The 21,298-nt window shown below is 36.0% G+C and overlaps 3 protein-coding genes across 4 annotated transcripts in view; 1 reads left to right on the top strand and 2 right to left on the bottom strand.

Moving 5' to 3' along the window:
- The window catches only part of LOC109546944 (lachesin), a 143,846-nt gene extending 130,770 nt beyond the window's left edge, over window positions 1-13,076 (top strand). Inside the window, exons 4-8 of one of the 2 annotated variants that reach the window (XM_048668378.1) lie at window positions 2,666-2,876; window positions 4,846-4,863; window positions 8,004-8,115; window positions 8,171-8,358; window positions 11,426-13,076. In XM_048668378.1, the coding sequence (XP_048524335.1) occupies window positions 2,666-2,876; window positions 4,846-4,863; window positions 8,004-8,115; window positions 8,171-8,358; window positions 11,426-11,523 (627 nt within the window). In that variant the 3' untranslated portion in view covers window positions 11,524-13,076. The remainder of the gene's footprint in view (window positions 1-2,665; window positions 2,877-4,845; window positions 4,864-8,003; window positions 8,116-8,170; window positions 8,359-11,425) is intronic. The other variant, XM_048668379.1, reaches the window with a different exon arrangement.
- Window positions 13,077-13,216: 140 nt separating this feature from the next.
- On the bottom strand, window positions 13,217-13,731 carry LOC109546952. Its single transcript, XM_019918137.2, has one exon. The coding sequence runs from the start codon at window positions 13,614-13,616 to the stop codon at window positions 13,257-13,259; it is 360 nt and encodes a 119-aa protein (XP_019773696.1). The 5' UTR covers window positions 13,617-13,731; the 3' UTR covers window positions 13,217-13,256.
- A 3,520-nt stretch (window positions 13,732-17,251) lies between these two features.
- LOC109546945 lies at window positions 17,252-19,563 on the bottom strand. The gene is made up of 9 exons (XM_019918121.2): window positions 19,439-19,563; window positions 19,178-19,387; window positions 18,496-18,655; window positions 18,224-18,378; window positions 18,057-18,168; window positions 17,867-18,004; window positions 17,639-17,786; window positions 17,517-17,570; window positions 17,252-17,463 (listed from the first exon to the last, which is right to left on the bottom strand). The coding sequence occupies exons 1-9, from the start codon at window positions 19,561-19,563 to the stop codon at window positions 17,252-17,254; spliced, it is 1,314 nt and encodes a 437-aa protein (XP_019773680.2).
- Between the last annotated feature and the right edge of the window lie 1,735 nt (window positions 19,564-21,298).

Raw genomic sequence — 21,298 nt, 5'->3', positions numbered from 1 at the left:
CAAACGACGACTCTGCCGCAAATTTCTTGTTTCGTCTAAAGCATTTTGCTCGTCATTATTTATTCGGAAGCATTTTAAAACAGAACGCGTGTCTGGTGTAATTGCTTTTTTCCTTCTTTTTTTATCCTGAATCCATTTTCCTTCATCAACGCAGAAAAAAGCTGATGGCAAAATGACGAAAGTCCTTTTATCTGGCCTTCGCACTCTCCTGTCAAGACTTTTACCCTCTTAGCAAAGAAATGGTATTTTATAACAATTTCATTTTTTATCCAGGCCAGTCCTTAGATTCTGTTATGTTTGATATTCTCCATTGATTCGCAAATAAATTGATGTTTCAATGAAATTGACTAATATTGTAAATGGCGCTTCTATTTGAGTCCGCGCAAAAATTTCGATCCCATGAATAGTTCTAAAGTGTGTGAACTTCATTTCTCAACCCCTTCTGACCTCATTTGGGTCACCTCAGCCCAAGATTCCCGAACAGGTGAAATACCGTCAATTTTTCCAAATTGTCCTCGATACTTATCTAAGGATATTAAAACTCAAAAAGAGTAAAGATGAAAAATTGAATGAACTCGAAGAATTACGTTTTGCACAAACTATCGAAGAAAGCRAAAAAAARTTATTTTTAATATAAAAAGGCAATCAATTTTCAAAATTTTGAAGAATTTCTTCATTGGTTTAAATCATTTAATATAAAAATGGCTGGTTTTCTCTAAGTCATGGAGATAACATCACTTTGTTTAAACTTGAATACACCAGGTCCTAGTATAACGTGCGTGCGCTGTCGTCGTTAATAGTTCTTTAAAATTAGAAATTTTCTTGTATGGCYGACCTCTTAGTATTTCCATTTATCCACGAATTATGAGCACTTTAGTTGATTTAGGTCAATTAAAAAATGTGAAGCTACTAAGCCTTAAAATGGAGACAAATGTATGGAATTTATTGTTATTAACAATAATATGCAAGCATTTACCAAAGGAAAGTTAAAATAAGGAGTTTGAAAATTAATTCCATTCAGTCAAACAGTAAAAATGTTTTGAACATTTTGTGTTCAAGGTGTTTCCAAACCTGTACAGTAACGGCGAAAAACTAGATGTTCCAATAAAAACATCCTCTCAAAAGACACCGGGAGAAGAAATATATAGAAGAAGTGACCTGCAGGAAAATTTGCTAATAACCACGAAGCTTTGAATATTAATCCAAACCCTTCAATTCCCCTCTTCTTTGCGCCTTTCCAAAGCACGTTTGCCTAATTTAGAATCTCCAATTTGTGTTTTTTATGTTACTAACTGAAACCAAAGCACACATGGTGGCACAATCATAAAACCCTCCACTGGGTTTGCTTTGGTGTATTTATAATAATCAACGAGCTCCTTTTGAGATCCTGCGGGATTAAAAATGCCTCGTATTCCAACGGGCGCCGTAGTATATTTTTCGAATTACATCCAGCAACGCATAGATGTAATTAAATTCTGGTTGACTTTGCTTTATGTGGCCACACCAAGCAGAATATTCGCGTTTGTTAAGCAAATATAGGAAAAAATTGCTCAAGTCTGGCAATTTTTGCGCTTCAGCCAGTCGATAAACGCCCAAGCAAAATTATTTCGTAAATCCAATTACACCGTTAATGAGGAAACGCCGTCAAGAACTTCCTAATAATCAACTATTATTTAAACGAAATTAGATCACATTTGATCGTACAGGTTAGACAAGTAAAGTTTCCAAACTGTACTTCAGTTTCTCAACAGCTTTTGTTAGACTTGCAAGGGATTAAATAAAGCAATGTAATACAGTCGCCACGGGGTTTTCCGCTAACATCTTACAGCTTTACATCGTGTCAACGCTGAATAATGTGGGCTTAAAGAAGAATTGTTATTGGAATAAATGATAATTGATATTCAACAAGCGAGAGAATTGAGAATTTCGGGGTGTTAAATCATTGCTCTTAAATAATCGAGTTCAAAGTTGCGGAAAATCGGGAAGTTCTATTTAAACAATAAGCGAGGCGCTAGTGGGATTTACTTTCGGTGGTTTCATTAGTCGCTGCGCTATATCGGAAAATGAAATCGTTCTCACTCCCCTTGCTAATGCTTTAATGATGGCTGCACAACACGAAAACGATATTAACGCTGTAGAAAATAACAATATATGGCACTTTTAGTCGAATAGATTAGATTCTAATGGTGAGCCATATTACGAATTAAATTTACGTTTCAAAGTTCGCTCTTAAACCGAATGGTTTAAGTGTTTGGAAGTTTGTGGCTTTTGCAAAGTCAAACCGATCTCTAATGGGCCAATGTAGAGTTATCACACTCGAGTGCCAATTTGAACTGCCAAATTTGCTTTAGAATGGATTAAGTTTCAAATTGAACAAAGTCGATGTCTGTGGCAGTTCAAGCAATTAACAATATTTCCGCTGGACAACAATTGCAAACTCTGACAGAGTTAAATCGCGTTTGATTTTGTTTAATTAAATTCGCTTAGAGCTGCCGAATATTTCACATCCGCATCAGCACATAGCGTTTTAATAATCACTTTTTACAACTCATAAATTTAGCGATATATTATAAATACAACTATGCAACTGACTCTATTTTAAAACTGAGCTCTAGTTTGGGGTGCTGATAAGGTGAAGTTTTTAAACTTTTGGTTACTGTTGCAGGTTTCCTGGATGCGAAAGCGGGACCTTCACATCCTGACCTCCGGTATTCACACTTATACAGGAGATGGAAGATTTAGTGTGCGACATCCAGAACACAGTGACGACTGGGATTTGAGAATAGAATATGTTCAGAAGCGCGACGCGGGCGTTTATGAATGCCAAGTGAACACTGAACCGAAGATCAGCTTACCCATCATGCTCAACGTGGATGGTAAGTCGTTTTCCAGTTGCCTGCCAGTTCACCACCGATTATAGGTGGCAAATCTCCCCCAATCCCCACTCGCAAACTCGACAATTGCCGTTCCATTCGACTAGTTTTCATGCCGATAACGCAAAGTTTCCACCAACTTTGACAAATCAGACAAGCCGCTATCTATATCTGACCCCTATTTGTCAAAGTACGCTTGAATAAGTTTTTCGAGAGGGAAAGTAACTTCTTTTGCTTAAGCGCCATTTATTTTGTGATGATAACAACCTCCGCTCGTAAATGAATACTTTTTTTCGCTGGGAATTTGTGGCCGCCAATTTAGATGGTACCGCAAATTGGGTGAAAATAACGCGCAAGATCTATGTTTCGCATTGGACGCTTGAAGAAGCCGTTTATTCAAATGTAGGACCGACAGTATAAAAATACCAGCAGAGCTTTTACAAGACTCAGATAATCAATGCTTTTGAATATTTTTCAACCTCTTAAACCCACAGATTTTGAATTGTTAACCACTGATGAGAGTGAAATATTAATAAATAGTGATCTACTAACTTTCCAAAAAATTGGCTCAAGTGGCAATAATTTGCCAGTGGATTGTAGCGTCCTAACCAAAAGCGCTGTTTTTTAGATTTAACCCATGGTGATATGTGATTTACATTAATATGCGCAACATTATATGCAATATTACATTTTGTTTCGCTCATTAAACGCAGTTTTTCTTCAGTTTGCCCATTCAATTTTCACTTTCTGTGTTCCATTTCCTTTCAAAGTTTTCCGAACGTTTCCTAGCTATCTCAAAGCAAATCCAATTTGTTCAGTTAAAATTCCAGAATAAACAGAAATGTTTTTCTTAAAAAAAGTGAGCCAATTATTGAAGGTCTCTCAATTTTAGTAAAATCAACACATGAGCCAACAGCCAAATTTTCCTCTTATGCGTCCAAAGAAGCGACTATTTTTTTTTATTAACTTGCTTAATTTATTGCATGCAACACAGCACCTCAACATCTCTTATGATTTGTAAATGGATTTCAAGAATCGCTGCCAAAATCGTCACTGCAAACAAAAATTGCCTGACAATTTCCAGTCCGCAGTTTTTTCCGAAAATTTTCATTTTAAAACAGTTTTTATCTGAGGCTCGACACAACCAATACATAAAATATTGTTTAATGTCATTGTTGTGCCGAGCTCTTCGAGCACGACACTGGCCCGAAACGAAAAATTGCAAAACGTTTATTTTAACAGGATTTTTGCAACTTTTGGTTTTGTAATAGTTTTGTATCCGAAAGGCTCGACACAGCAAAGACATGTTTCATCGATCAATCGTACAATTTATCCCTTCAATAATTGGCCCAATTTATTCTCTATGGGAAAGAGTGCGTAGCGCAATACCGGCATAAAGCTTCAATAATTGAAGTTGTAACACAGTGGTTACAAAATTGAAATGTCGCCAAACCAAAATGAAAAAAGAATTGTTTACGCACATAAATTTTTGAAACAAAGAGACATTTTTCAATCAAGTGTTTTTTTGGTTGGGAGGTTGGAAGTAATGGCAAAGTTGCCCATACTGTCTTCAACTAATCTTCAAACATTCAAATAAAGAATCAATGAAAATGTTAACTTCGTGACAAACTGTGTAATATTTCTCCATGAAATTGAGACAAAAGTCTATCTTTGATCTTTTGATAAGATCTATTTAATTTCACTGAAATTTTCAGTTTTATCTTTTCAACTGTTAATCTTTGCCTAAAAATATTTCATTTACTACTCCTTTTCATCCCCAAATAAACCGGTTTCCTTTTAACCACTGAACTGAAGCTTATGAAGCAACGCTGCATGAGAAAGACGAAGCTTGTGTGGGCTAGTCACTGACACTCTTCATGAAATCTTCTACTGCATGTTGGCTTAAATTGTTTTAAATTTAGTTTTTGCCTTCTTCTTCTGCCTGTCTCTGTCACGTGCTTTTTTGTTGCAGACCCGAATTTCCTCGCTGGTACAGACCACTACTCCAGAATAATCAGTGTATCGAATGTTGGACGGTCCAGAAGGATTATCGATAGTTGAATTTCAAGTTGGACTTTCAATATTGCAATTAGATAGCGACATCTGGCAAAGCCAATAATAATCGATGGAGCTGTAGAAAATGATTTTGTTAACAACTCACGTCCAAAAGACATAAAATCCCCGAACACTATCGAACTGTTATGGAAGTTCGTCGTGCTATATTGGGTTTGGCTAGTAATTTTGGCATTTCTCTGCACCCTCCATACTAAACATAACTTTAGGTCAATTTCGTTGCTGTTAACCAGTTTCCATTACTTGGGAGCTGGGGTTCGGTGATTATGTCATTTTGAGTAAAGTTCGATAATTGCATTATTTACAACTCCATGTAAAATCACAAGGACCAATTGAACTAAAGCTATCAATAACTTCTGGGAATGATCTGGAGTTAGACAATGGAAACGGTTAGAAAAACTGTTTAAAATGCCAAAACTCCAGCGCAAAAACGAGAGCATTTGAAACTTTATTTTATTCATGCCTGATGGCTTTACAGAAGCTTTAACTTCCCCATTTATAACTAGGAAATTCTCAACGTAATATGGCAACTATTTACAATTTTCCTCAAACAATAAAACTAGTCCGCAGTCAAGTTAAAACCCGGCAAACTTTTTAGAAGTTGAGGAATTATCTAACACGTAGATAAGCCAGGGATAAAGCTCCGTTTAATTTCCTAGTTTAAAGTTCAGAAAAGCACGACTTTGAAGTCGAAATTCTCCTTTATAGCAGGTATTAATGAAATAGACTCCCATTATTAAATGGCGATAATTGGAGTTTCCGTTACAGTGGTTGGAGCGGAAATAGGGCAGCAACTTCCACTACTTTGCGCATCTGAATTTAACTTATAACAAAGTAGTTGCGGAAAATTCAATGTTCAACATTTTACGACATTTTAGAATTAAATTGAAAGTTCCCGAATAGTTGACACAAAGAGCCAGTGACCATTTTTCTAAAACTTTTAACATTAAAACCGCACAAAAATTTCCCTGATTTAATAAATTCATTATTCACAAACCAGTGGAACCAACTCAAATGGAACCAGATTCACACCAATTACTCAACTCATGAAAAATTTGCTTATCGAGTACTGAAACATTTATTGCCATACTCCAACAGGTTTTTGAATAACCTGCGTTTTAAAGACATGATGTGAAAATGCAAGCCGCGCAAAAACTTGTAAGCGTTTCAAAAATAAAAAAGTATAAAGGAACCAGTCAACTAAATGAAGCCAACTTTAGACCGTATTTACATTGAAGCTTTCTAGATCTATTTTCTAATTCCGATTTTTCATAAACGATTCCAGAAAAGCATGATGTAAAAATAAATGTAGGGCAAATTTTGGTAAGGATTAAAAAGCTCTCTAAGGCTTCAAAAATAATTATAAAGGAATCACCCTAAATAAACTAAAGCTTCCTTGAACAAGTGCTTGGCCTCTAAGTCCGATAAATAAACTTTTTTTCTTCGAAAATGAGGTTCCGAAAATTCCATACCGCGCATAAACTTGCTCCTTATCGAGTTTAGAAACTGTCGTCCTGATGACTGATCCGATTCTTCAAAAACCGGCTTCAGAAGAACATGATCAGAAATAAAAATTCACAGGAAACTTTCCAAATTTTGAAAAGTAGCTATGAAGGAACCCGTTAATGAAAAGAAACTACATTTAAAAAACATTTGAAGTAGAGCTTCCTTGAACAAGTACAAAACCCCTTGTTTTGATAGCTAAACCGGTTTTGAAAAAAAATAGTTCTAGAAAGTGTTGCGTAAAAGTGAAAAAAAAAACACCAAAACTTTCCAAATTTTCCAAATGCGGGAACTAATTAATGAACTGAAACCTCATTTACACCGTATATAAATCAAGTTTTCTGTACTTGACTTTTACATCTGTCGCCCTGATGGTTAAGCTGGTTCTTTTAAAACCTGGATTCAGAAGAAAATGATGCGAGTATAAAAGGCCGCTCAAAAGCTCCCCAAAGTAAAAAAAAATAATTGTGAAGAAACCATTCAATCAGGTGGAACCACATATAAATTTCAGTATCCTTGATAGAACGCCGAACCTCGAACTCTCATAGCTAAACTGTTTTTTAAGCGGGTTTCAGAAGGGCACGATGTGAAAATAAAAATAGCATACATTTTCGCAACTTTGAACAATAATAGTGAAGTACCCATAGTCTCAAATGGCCCCAATTTAACACCGGATGTTAGTCGAAGCTTTATCGATCGACTTCTGAATTTTTTTGTGATATCTAGCCCAGTTTCTTAAAAACGAATTTCCGGAAAACCCCGCTTCCAAGTTCAAAACTTTGCGTTCTTATTTCTAAACCCTGACTTATTGGTTTTTAGGATTTTTTTCCAATTAATCAAGCTGCTGAAATTTCGTGAAAAATTCACCCACAGAACTAAAACGAATATTTACCTGACTAATTATATCATCTCAACTGGAATTTAATGCAGACAACCAGCCCACAAGTTCGCTTAAGCTCCGAGGTAATGTCTTCAGAGCCACTAAATTTACCCGCACCCTAAATATAAATGCTTAAAAGTGGCTGCAATAAAATTTACTACCGACTTTGCTGAATTCGCTCAAAGCCCTTATAAATAGCCGCAAATTTGTCTACTGTTTACTTACGTATGTTTGCAACTTATTTGATGGCAAAGTTGGCAAAAACGGAGAATTACTCATCAGACTGCCAAGTTCGGAGTTGAGACTATTTACAAATTGTTAAATAATTCCTTTTTGACGAAAACTGCACAATTACAACCCCATTTGTTTGTTCACTCCCTTTGGGTACCCTGCAAGCTACAGGATTGATTCAGCGCCCTGAGAATTCGCTAATTTTCAGGCATTAAAGGGAAAATAACAGTTACTTAGGTTAATTAAATTACTGCGATTCCGGATGAAGACAAATACTGGAGTTATATTGCGGTTATTTAATTTAACTCCGGCGACAGTCTATTCGCGTTTTATTCAGTTTGGGATATGATACCCACCTAGTTCTAGTTTCGCGCTGTTTTAAAGCTACCAGCAACCAAAGGGTGAACGTAGTAAATATTTTTTAAAAGTGTTTATTGTTGCAGATGCTCAGGCTAGTATTGTAGGATCTCCGGAAATTCACGTGATGAAGGGAAGCACCATAGCTATAACTTGTACAGTGAATGTTTATTCAACGCCGCCATCCTCAGTGCACTGGTAAGCTTGAAAGATCGCGTAAACCAAAATGTTTTAATGCCTGCCACCCTTTCAGGTATCACGGAAAATCGGTGGTTGACTTCGACTCTCCACGAGGTGGAATTAGTTTAGAAACTGAAAAAACTGAAGCTGGGACGACTAGCAAGCTTCTTATAACCAAAGCTCTGCTTTCTGACTCTGGAAACTACACTTGCATGCCGTCCAATGCCACGCCTGCTTCCGCTGCTGTCCATGTTCTTAATGGTAAGTTAAAAAAAAAAGCCATTCCATCCCACCCAATTTGGACACATTTCTTCGACTTTCTTCGATCGAATATAAAGTTTGGATTCAACCTGTACATTATGGAAAAATATTCTAATAACGAAAGACGCAATTTCTTCTCTGTGGCTGTGGCGAAATAATATTTAATATTTAATGGCACAGCTTCATTACCTTCATCTTTTTTCTGCCCTAATGATGATAGATGGGTTTTTTTCGGTCCGGCCATACAAGTTTACATAAATAAAAAATATATGAAGGGCTGCTTACTAGATATAAAGTCAAATGTAATTAATTGCCAGCAGCTGACATTTTTTAGGTGAAAAATGAGATGGCGCGTTAATTAGTTCCAAATGCGGATTTTCAAACCTGTTCCGCCGCATTTCGCGCCGTATTTGATGAAAATGTGCTGCCAAAATGCGAAAAATTGTTGCGGCGAAAATCGGCGAAAGTTGCAGAATAACGTTCGCATTGGTTTTAAGTTAGTTTGGAAGTTGAAAAAACTGAAAAACGGCTTAAATCAATTAGGCCCAACTCGGAACAAGGATCGACTAACACCAAACTTTCCTATTTGGAATATTTTAAAGGAAAATCAACTTCATTAATCACGAAAGGATACCGGCGAATTAGGAAAGTTTGAATGTTATGGAAAATTAAAAATTAACTTGTTAAAAGCGGGAACTTGAAAATTAATGCTTCAATGAGAAAATGTTGAATTTTTTGATCCCGTCCAAGTCCGTTGATGAATGAAAAGCTTAACACGTTTTACCATCGCAAATTAAAATTTAAAACGGGCAAATTCACTAAAATATTATATTTAGCTGATTCCCTCATAACTCCATCGAACCTTTTAAACTTTGCCCAACCAACTATTCGAGGCTGTGATGAACTAGCCGGAAGTCATTCCACAACACAACTTCCACCTGAACTTTTCCGCCCGATTACTTCTTACCCAGGAAATAAATTTTGCGCCCAACTTCGCATCTAATATTAAAACTCCAATCTCCTCGGGGTTAATCCAATAGGAAACACCTTCATGTACCCCAAGGAAGCCCACTTCTTTACGCCCAAACTCATTACGAGACCGTAATACGTTTTATATATCTACCGAGCTTGATCAAAAACTTTCCAGATGTTCGCTAGTGTCGTTTCAATATTCTTTTTATCAAATATATTTTATTTTACTGGTGCCTCGATGTCTTTGACGCCGAACATAAATAGAACAACAAATTGAAGTTTTACAGGTAAGGGGATGGCGCTCAGCAGGAGTTGGATAGTGCTGTATTTTTTCAACGTGTTTCGTGCCTTTGAAAGGCCGAGTTTAGGCTCTTTTTTGTTTTTGTATTCCTGATTTTAATTCGGAAACACTTAAGTGAGGGATCCCCCCAATTAGCAACTGGGGCGATATGGATATCCATTACTTTTTATCAATTAGGCCATAAAAAGGTGATAACAGTAAATAAAATGTTTGTTTGCTTGCTTTGTTTCGCTTTCATTTATGGTCGTTTGCCGATAAAATTAAAAGGGCACCACGAGGCATGTTTATTTATGTTGCTATTTTCTGCTTTATGTTCCCGAAATCCATAAATAGGCCGAAGCAGCATAAGGGAATTGCTATTTTCTAGCCACTTATTGTACGAAAATAAGAGAAATGCTTGAGATGTATACTTAGATTGATGTCAAATATTGACTGAGGAAGAAAATGTTATTAAAATGTTTCTAAAAGTGCGTATTTCTAATCACAACAACAAAACTAAAAATTGAAATATAAAAGTGATTATGAAATGAATTGAAAATGATTATGAAAAGTGAAATAAAATGCGGTCGTTTGAATCGAATTTTATGAAAATTTGAGACACTTGACCTTGATATTCTGCGTACAGGCTGGTTGATTGGTACACTCGCATTCAAGCTACGGCATAATTTAAGAATGCTTCTGTGCTCGCATCACTATCAGCAACGAAATACCTAACTTGATTTTGACAAGAGTTTTCCAACACCAACAGTTGGATTAAGTAAAACCATATTTACACCACAACAGTCCACATTTATCTTGAAGTTTCCAGTATCGAATGCTGAGACCTTTATTCCAATATATGGACCACTTATTTAGAAACTCGCTTCTGAACGAATGATGACAAAATGAAAAAAAAAACATTTGATCCCTAAAAACTCTCCAAGGTTTAAAAAACATTGGCGAATAAACCTGTTGCTCAACGAAGAAGATATTTACACCACTGAAAAGTTTCTTTTTTCCCCATGCTGATATAAAAACCAGCTGTTGAAGCACAGGATGAAAAAATTCAAAACCGCGCAAAACCTTTCCATTTTTACAAAGATCAAATCGCTACTGGCTGCAATTTGAAAAACTTCCAACCAAAAAAGTTACATTTAACTAATCAGCAACAATCCATCCTCTAATTAAAATAGATGTCCGAAACATTGAAATCTCAAATTCCACGTATTGAACTCGAAAAGTGCCAGTTAAACTCCAACTAACCCCGAGGAGGAAAATGAAATATAAATCATCAAACGGCAGGTATTTTGTAGTTATTGGGGAGGCATATTTATCTAAAACCTCCCTCAATACTCTTGGTATGGAAACTGTCTCGAATACAATGTAATCTGACATCGTTCCTGCAACCACAACTAAATTCGCTTCCAGAGATCCTCACAGTGTATGTGAAGTAAATAGAGTGGGAACTGCACGTGTGCCTGCATTTTTATTGGGTCATTTATTATACATATTTATTATGGCTGAATAGAGACGAAACCCCGATAGACAGCTCAGCTATTTGTGCAACATTAGATATGCCAAAGTAGCTTTCGGCTTAACCGGGAAATTGTTTGAGTAACCTTTTTGGAAAAGTATTCAACTGACTTTATCAGGTGGAAGTGCGCTTTAATCTTGTTAAGTTAAGTTAAGTTTCACAAAAGGCATTTCAAGATCGCTTTTAAGTCCAGGGGTTTTATAAACCTTCACCCACCAGCTCAGTCTTCTCAAACCTTTACGAGAGCTTCACATTCTTGAAATGTTTTGTTTTTTTTGCAGGCGAACATCCAGCAGCCATGCAGACTAGCAGTGGCCAACATTGTATTCCACTGGTGCCAGTTTGCATGATGGTGATCCTAATGGTAGTCAGTAGCTGATTTCCATAAGCACCAATCAAAAATGTACCACTAAATCAAAGTTACGTGCAAATGTGAACTCATCTTATGTGTGATCGTATAATCGGCTGTTTAGCAAAGAACCGTAAGTTAGTAAACCTGTTGTAAATATTCACGAGTGATAGTTAGTTGGTAATAATTTAGAACAGGGTAACAAGGCAAAAATAGATCATGTCAATCATTGTCATTTCTTCGTTAACTTTCCACACGTTTCGAGTCTCCAAAATTGTTTCGAACTCGTAATCAAAATATACTGGCCTTCATCGATGAGCATGTGAAGTCGAAGCGAACCTATAATCAAAGTATATATCTGAATAAATTTTAAAATTATGTTATAAAAATACGCGAGCGACAATGTTTAAGAGAGAAAAATAAATCCATGTTATGCCCTTCTCTGATGTACTTTAAATAGGTAAAAGATAATGCTGAAGATGAGTGTGCAGTAGAAACACACCAAAAAAAAAATATTTAAAACAGTTCGTTGGGGCTCATTATTAGCATTGTCTCAGTGATAAACATTAAGGAAATGAGGTGCTAAAGGATCACCTGAAAAGAACACTCCAGTGAATAAACGTTACGTCCAGAATATGTAAATATGTGTGTGGTTGGAAGCAATTGTTTGGTTTTGTGCAAACTATTTTTTTCTAATGGATTTTGGCTGGAACCAGCACGAGACAGCCAAAATTCATTAAACACTAATCCCAAATCACTGACTAGTAAATACACAGTTATTTAGGAAATCTAGACATCAAGTAATCATTGTAATAACTCCTACACTAAAAATAATAACGTTTTTGTCCTGTATTAATTGAATTTGATCAAAATTCTGTAGATATTCTCATGTTACTAGATTTTTACTATTTGAAATTGTGTTGACTCTGTAAATACCCTCTTAATGTAAAGATGTTTATCTAATTTTAGAACTGCAACTAGATGTTTCAGGTTTTGGAAAACAGAAACTCTTATAACTAGATAAATAATAACTTGCCTTTGGTTTGTATTATCGAGACGATCAGTTCAAGCCAATACAGTTACGTTATCATATAAGATTATTTCCCTATTAAAGTTTCTAGAGATGTTTATTCTAAGTGGTTATCAATTGAGAGTTTTTTGGTGTTAGTTTCGTAAACTCTGTGATTTTTACTTGTTTAACTACATAAGAGTTAAGCGAATTAGGCGACTGCTAGCAGTGGGTTTTATGTGAGGATTCATTTGAAATTCTGTGAATTAACTACCCAGTATCCATTCACGTATGCATTGAACATTCAAGCCAGTTTTTTTCTTTTCAATTGGACAAATCGCGTTAGATTCATCCTGCTCAAAAATCATACAAATACATGAAAAAAACCCATGGTTGAAGCTTGACGCGTCCACCAAAAGTAGTCGCAGTGATCAGTTTTTGTATGTTTTATAGCAAACCTAATTTCGAAGCATTTCAAATTAATATTTTTATATCCGCACAATTTAAAACCTCTCATAATACATGTGTATACATAATTGTACATATTATAGAATAAAGTCCTAGATGAAACTAACAGGTGGACGTTTAATTGGATGTGAATTCTAGACGTATTTCAGATCAGCAAACTTACCTCAGAGGTCGTGAGCGGCAGTTGGTAAGTAGATGAATAGATGCTTACCTTAGTTCGGCAAAAAGTAAATAAAAACAGGCAAATATTGGCCAAATTTATTATATTCACAAAAATTATTCGATGTTACAACTCCGCTTCTTCTTCACAGGGATACGCCTTAACCACACTGATCCCTGGATGATTGGCCATCAACATTTTTCGATTCTCGCAATCGAAAATGCATTTATTGTTGTACGTTTGACCATTCGATCCACAAACCGGCTCATAATTTTGCTCACAATCGCAATAATCTTCAATGCTAACCAGCGGTTCATTGGGGTCCAAGTTGGGATCCGTTGGGTCAAACCCATCGACTGCAGGAATATCTTGCAGGATTCGTTTTTTCTTCTTCTTCACCGGAACTTCGTCTTCATATGCGTCAATCGGATGTACCTGATGGATCAGAATCAGGAAACATAACAGCAGCGTGAGAATGCGTTTCATTTTGTTTGCACTTCACCGGGAATCTTCATGTGTCGCGATATGAAATTCACTAATATTTGTTATAAGGATTCGTCGAGTTTTGCTACTGAACTTGGCTGGTAATCCGTTTAAATCCATGATTTATTGTGTTTGGATAAGTTATCTGAACGGTGGATATTTATAAAGTGCAAACAGAAATGTTCCTGATGTTGTTTCGGCTTCTTCAAGTGTTTTTGGCGAACCAAAGGTGGAATTTTGTGTTCTGTTGAACTTTTTGAAGATTATTACGCCACAATTTGTAGGATTTTTCTGGATTATCTTTGCGTCAATTGGCAATCAAGGCAAATGATCAGAATGGATTATAAAGCAATTGACAAGACTTTTAAGGAATAATCCTGGGTTGATTTTTTCAAACCAACTCCAAATGCGCGATTAAACAAAAGCCAACTCCGGCCAGTTTCGACGCAAAAAATTCACCGCGTAGAAGCCGATGATTCCATCACATTCCAATCGAGATTACACGATCAATCATTTAGTCTGGCACGTAAAGCCGTTGATAACACAATAAAATGAATAAAGCGCTTCAAGTTGAAACCATTGCAAGCAAAACTTCGAACCAAGATGAAGTGTTTTCTAGCTATTTTGTTGCTGGCTATCATCAGCTATGAAGTGTCCAGTGCGGAACCCATTGATTCTCCACTGTGTATCTGTCCAATGAACTACGAACCATTATGTGGTTCCGATGGTGTCACTTACAGTAATCGTTGCACGTTTGACTGTGATCTGGCCACTTTGAGGGCTCGAGGACTCGGCAGCACTTTGATGATTGTGAAAAATGGAGCTTGCGACTAATTGTCGAAGAACATCTAGAATGATTGTTCGTTCATTTAATCAGAAGTATTAGAGAAATTTAATAAAATTGCATTTTGAGTGTTGGCTTGTTTTTTGCTTGATGTTCCAACCAATTCTTATTCAATTTATCTAATTAATAGCCCATTTTTCCGAGTTTTTTAACACTCACTGTTCCGTGTAAAATATTTGGCGTTGTTTCCAGGATCTGAATCTGCGGGAAGATTAGATGAAAATTAGTCATTTACATTATTCACCGGTCAGATATCCAAATCGTAGGCCCAATTTGTAGTTGTGTGGAAACATTAATTTTAAGACCAGACTTCGCAATGATGCAAAAAAATCAATTGTTAGTGCTCTAGTACTGTAAAAATTTTAAGTTCCTGATAGTTCTGACTTAGAAGTTACGAATTTTTAAAGGAGAGCTTTCAATGATTGAAAATACGTGTAAACGTATAAAATAAAAGTTAGTATTTTTTAAAGAACAACTTGTAGTTGCATGCAAACATTCAATTAAGACCGGTATTTTCAAAATTGGCAAAAATTGTATTTCAATGTGCTTAAAAAGACAATTTTACAATCTGCGGGTCTAATAAGCTGCTATATGCTGTGAAAGTTCAAAGTTTATACTTGCTCTGGCTTGAAAGTTGCGAAATTTTGAAAGAGAGCTTGCAGTTATAGGAAAACTTTCAATTAGGGCCGATATTTTCAAAGCTGGCAAAAATTGTAGTTCAATGTGATTCATAGGAAAATTCCACAGCCTTCAGCCTTAATCCTCTGCTATATACAGTGAAAGTTTGAAGTTTATACTTGATTTGGCTTCAAAGTTGCCAATTTTTAAAAGAAAGCCTGCAGTTGGCGGAAAACGTTCATTTTAAAACCAGCAGTCCCAAATTGAGAAAACTCACAATTTTATGCGATTTAGATGAAAATTACGGCTGTTTTAGCTTCATGTCTTTGCTATACATTCCAAAATTTACAAGTTTCTTCTTTCGTGGACTTGGAATCCACGATTTAAAAAAAATAAAAATTGCTGTTGCGTAAGAACCTTCAATAAAGTTAGTAAAAATTGGAGTTGATCGAAAATTTCCTCTACTTTTTTTTTGAAATTTTCAGTTTTAACTCGCATTGGTTTACAAATGACTGCATGATGTGCGAACGTTGATGAAATATATTATGAAAAATTCAAGTTTCTCCATGTGTTGGCTTGGAAGTGACGATTTTTTGAAGAACTTGGTCTCGCCTGGAAACTCTAATTTCAAAACCAGCGTGTCCAAAGCCGGTGAAGCTCAGAATTCGATGCCTTTTGAAACACAAAGAACTTTTCTCTGCAAGAACGCAATCTATATAGTCAGACGCCAAATATCTAACACACTCAATTTTCTAATCCCTAATCACCCAATCAGTCATTGATTATTTCAACGTAAATCGCTGGATTAGCCGGGCTGGTTTTATGAACAAGAAAATCGAATTTTAAACTGAAAATCGGCAACACAGTACAAGTTGTATCTATGTGATTAATGGCTCAACTGAGCTTAACTTTCAACGTGGTTGAAGCCTCTTACAAAGGAGGTTTTCTGCTTTTCTCGCGACCTTAAACCGAAAACTCCCTTATTTTTATTGGTCACCGGCCACCTGAGCAATTTAGATTTTGCGTTACATACAAGTACTTTATTTTGTATAAAAATTTTGATTTTGCCAAAAACTCCATGCTAATCAGAGATACGATTGATTGTTCAAACATATTCTCCTTTCAATGTAGTTAAAAGAAAAAGACATTGACGGAAATCGAAATTTAGATTTAAAGCTGGCAGCGAGCGAGAAAATCGGTTTCTGATTACTACCCTCTGTTTAAAATGCAAAGTTCCTTAGTCATTTGGGAACATCAAGAGTGTTAATTCTGACATAAAATCGTACACTTTATTAGAAGGCAACGGCAGGCTTTCCTTCTTTTCGATTTATTTTCCAATTGGATTTGTCCTCCTTATCAATGCTTTATAGTGGAAGACGAAAATTGAGCATTCTGATGTTATTAATTCTGATCAAGGAAAATCCAGTTTGGATTGCGCTCAAAGTTTTTCAATTAAGTTAGGAATGTATAAGTAAGCAGGATCGCAAACTTGCTCATTTACATTACAAAATTATTTACCTTAATCAATGCCCAAGTCAATCAGATGACTTGAAAGCTCAAAATCTTCTTAAAGTTTGTAGAAAATTAAGTCACCTGAAACAGCATAGAGTGCTACTCATTCCTGCTTATCAATCCACACAGCAGGCGAATGGTTAAGGAATAAACAACTTCCACAAGACTAAGTAGACTGCAGCCCAAGAACAGTCCAAAAAGGCCGCCAATCTGCACTAAAAACGCATAATCGCTCAAAACAACATAACTTTTTCCAGCAGGAAATAAAGTTGAGAAACTGCGCTCACGAAGCCAATATAAATCCAATAGGTCCAAGTTTAAACTGCAACTAACCGGCAAACTAAAACGTTAAACTTCCTGCAAAGTGTAGGTAAGCCTTATTTTAGAGCTTCAACAAAGTACCTGAATGTGCACGTTTCTAGAGACAATATTAACTTATACAAACAAAATAAACACACAACGTTTCAGTAATAATGAGGATTTAGTTACCTGAAAACTTTAATTTGGGGGAAGCCGCAATAATTTTTCTTTAAAAATCGTAAAAAATCAAGGAAGTGAACGGTTTTTTAAAATCAAATGTTTTTGTAGTAAATTCGCCAGATACTGTTTGGATTTTTTTGTCTAGACAATCCAGATATTCTAACTGGTAGGTTTCTTATGATGTTTAGAATGTATTTCTTTTACCTGTTAAATCTATCTTCGAATAGACTAAGTTTCGAATATAAACAATGTTAGGGAAGATAATGCCAGTATCCAAAGTGGTTTGCAGGAAAGTATACGGTAAAGCCGTTTCGTATCCTCGGAATACGTAAACATCGCAGTTTTGCAGGCAATTTGGGCATTCGATGGAACTGTCCCGGGCATAAATCAGTTGTGCTGAAATCGAGAAAAAAGTATGTTCTTATATGCTGTTTTGCCATTGAGTTTACTTTTGTATTTCGATAGGCAGTAGAGTCCACTCAGGTTGCAAATCGGCTCGTGAGCTAAAAGAAACAGTTTTATTTGGCACCAACAAATCACGGAAATAATTGTTCCGGGAACCGGTACGTACCTAATCGCCTATAATAATAGGGTGTGCAATTGCAATACTTTAAAGCAATTTTAATCCGACATTCAAACTTGCACAGGTTGTAACTATAAACTGGACTATGTAGCAGAGGTTCTTCGCCATAATCCAGGGGAAGCCGGCAGTTTTTTTGCTTAAACCACAAAAATGTGTACAAAAAACCGAACCAATCAGACAGTTTCAAGCATTTATATTGTTACTGTTCAAACCTACTTCGACAGTTAAGGGTAAAACATTCTGACTCGTTTGGACCACATCTGCTTCGTATTTCGAAGTAAGAAAACGCTGATGCGGGAGAGTATCCTTTCGATCCATAATCTCCATCACTTCGTTTGGAGCGTGAAAGTAAATCTGTAAAACCCGAAATAGAGCCAGCAAACTTTTGCAACACTGTTTTACTCACATGACTCACTCCCTTTGTGGAGTTGGGTTTCTGAAACAAAAAACTCGTCAAATCGTTGACCGTGAAAACTATCGGCTGATAGTCTGCATACAGATTGCTTGAATTGAAATATCTGAAATATTCGCAAGTTGATTCGCAAATAATATTGGAGGAAAATTTGTACCTACTTTGGAGTGAAGTAAATGCTCACATTCGGATTCGCTACCATACAAGGGCCCCATTCAGTAAACACTCTTAACACCGGCCTCACCTGTTTCATCGGGAAATTTATCGCTGGTTTCCCTGTTGTTTCAGCAATATTTAAAGTCACTTCATCTAGAACCTAAAATTAACTGTAACTAAAACTGTTGTGAGTAATTGCTTTTGTCTAAACAGCTACTGGAAAAATCTAGCGGGCATAAATCCGGCTAGTGAAGAGGCTTGAGTCAATCTCCCATACCTCCATGTACTGATCAGGGTGCAAAAATTCCCGTTTAATCCTCGCGGAATATTCCTTATATTCATGGTAGCTCATGTAATTTTTGAACGCCAAGTCTTGCAGGTAGTTGATAAAATCGGCATATTCACTTCGAAGCAACTGTCTGGAAATGTTCAACTTCCTTAAAGAAAAGTGGATGGTTTTAGTGAAATAAAAGGCTCAACAAATTGAACGTTACACACCCAAATTCAAAAGTGAATAAAATCTGATTGCTTCAAGCGATTTAATTTCTGTTTGAAGCGTTTTTGAGCCCCATTTGGTTTTTCGTAGTCAATGTGTTGGTAAAAATGAAGCACCTCAGACAAATTTTCTACAGAGTGGCAAATAAAAAATGCAAAATTTCGCCAATTTCCTCACGCTCCTAGTTGAAACAAAATGGTTTTTTTGGATATCAGCGCCAAAAGTTTAAATATAAACCAAACAAGTCGAAACGCTTTTTGAATTTTTTTCAGCCATCTCCTTTGTTTACAGGGTAGTTTCAAAACATCAATTTTTTTTCTTCAGCGATAATTTGTCTTCTCCTGGTCCGATTTTCACGAAATAGAATCCTTTGCTGCAAACAGACTTTATTCAAAGTTGATCCAAATTTGTCGGTGTATCTTTGATTTTGTTGAGCAGTTTATTTTGGAAATTTTTAGCTTACAAGTTCAGTTTTTCTATAATAGTCCTCAATTGAGAGTCCGGCTTTAAATCAACTGAGCAAATTGTGGCAGTAGGAAATTCAAATTTCCATTCGAAATACGCATTATCCACAGTGACAATAACTGGCCTTTCCTTATAGTGCGTGTAAACTGATAAACCTTGCCATGCGGCTAAGATTATCATACAGATGACCATGCCGATCCAGAAAATCCTGCAAACGCAAGACTCATGATTTTCTCCAGTCGGAAAACTCGAATTTTACCTTTCAATCAAGCTCCTTTTGCCATTATTGCAGATATAGCTGACTCCACTTATTGACGAAATGCTTACGCTGTACTTAGTATTATCCGCAATGGAGTTCCATATGGACGATTTTTTCATTGCCATTTTACGTGTTGAAATTGCTTGTTTGGTAGTTCTAATTGTGCATACGCCTCCATGGAACTGTTAAACTGTGATTTTCCTTGCGTGCTTTGTTGTTCGTGTTAGTGGCCTTATGTATATTTATTTATTGATTCTGGTTACAGAAAAATGCAGAATTTTTTACAACTCCAGTAATTTACTTATTTCTGGTTATTTATTCAACTTCTAATTGCCATTAAAGCTCCAGAACAAAAAAATGGCAGAAACTTCATTAAAGTGTGGCCAGCTGAAATGATGCTGGAAATATCAAGCAAACATATTTTCCAAAAGGCACGTTTTTTCTTAGCCCAACGAGCTGCTGCCAGGATATTCACTTTCAATATTCGGACGATTTTCGCAATTTTCATATTATTTTAGTGTTAATATCAAGCGTTTCAATGTGGCACCAAAGTCGTGTATAGGTTCAGTTTTTGCGGAAAAACTATCTGAAAACTTTTACTTTACTTCTACGAATTTCAGTATTTGCTAATAGTAATAATAGTTCGTCGATAGAAGAGATCGATTTTTCCAAAAAATTCAAGTTTTTCAAAATACCTCGACTGCTACATCATTTTGATCGGAAAGAGACAAGGAATGCATTGAACTAATAAAAAGACACCGGGGCCTTTCCAGTTCCCAAATAATCAACATTTCCTATGTATTTTGAACGGTTTTTGAGCGGTCGCAATCTTCGACAGACGATATCTTCCTTATTTTCGACCCACAACTTGCATGTTTGCTATTGGGCAACTTCTTAGGTCGGAAACAATCCAATAAGGGCAAAAAACACGATTGCGAAATTTTGATTTTTGGTCGAAAATTTCATAAGAGGTCGATTTTTCCAAATAACCAGAATCAGCAATTGTTTATTTATTCTTTATCTATTTGCAGGCAAATAAATTGGAAGTAAACACAAGTCAAAAACGATCTAAAACTGTTTGTTCTGTGGTTTTTGAGGTCTTGTATGTAACCGTACGACGAAGACGTAAATTCTCAACTTTCCCGAATGCTCTCGGTTAATTACCATGCATGTGCATTCTAATCTCGAAGTTTAATTTGCATTTGAAATCTGGATCCATTATTACCGTAATTATTACCGTTTGTATAGCAATTGCTTGGGCAATTTAGAATTTTGCACAAACTAAAACTGCTAACTGTAATCGTTGATATGATGTAACTTTAATCATTTTATCATAAAACAATAAAATTAACATATTAATTATTAAATAATGATTTTTCCGAATTCGTAAACTCAAACTATTAAAAAATTCCAAACATGCCACTAATTAAGGTCAATGAATGTAATGGCAAGTATTAGTTTCAAGGGAGGTTTTTTGCTTCAAATTAGCTCGTAATGCGGCAGTGATTAGGCAAATAAACCTGTGGATTAGTGAGCAACAGACAAATTGTGCGTTTATTTAAGAGTCCATTGAACGCCAGCCAATAAAATGTATACCAATTGGGCAAATCCCGGCGACTATTGCTAAAATAAACAGTCATTCGATGTATTTTATCTAACAATCAAATCCTAATGGCATTGCCCATGTCCCAAATTGACAATTTGCCCCGATAATGCAAATTTTGCTGTCGAATGCACTGCCAGTTATTAGCTTAGGGTCGTGTTTGCTCGTGCCAATTTGCCAAAATACAAGTAACAACTATCGAAAAAAAAACAAACTGAAAAAGGTGAAGATAAAAGCCAACATTTTTCTTGCTGTTG

The sequence above is a fragment of the Dendroctonus ponderosae genome, unplaced genomic scaffold (genome assembly GCF_020466585.1).
Source record: "Dendroctonus ponderosae isolate FM_Combo_2020 unplaced genomic scaffold, Dpon_F_20191213v2 Dpon_F_20191213_7, whole genome shotgun sequence".
NCBI lineage: Eukaryota > Metazoa > Arthropoda > Insecta > Coleoptera > Curculionidae > Dendroctonus > Dendroctonus ponderosae.
This window is presented reverse-complemented; position numbering and strand designations above follow the sequence as displayed.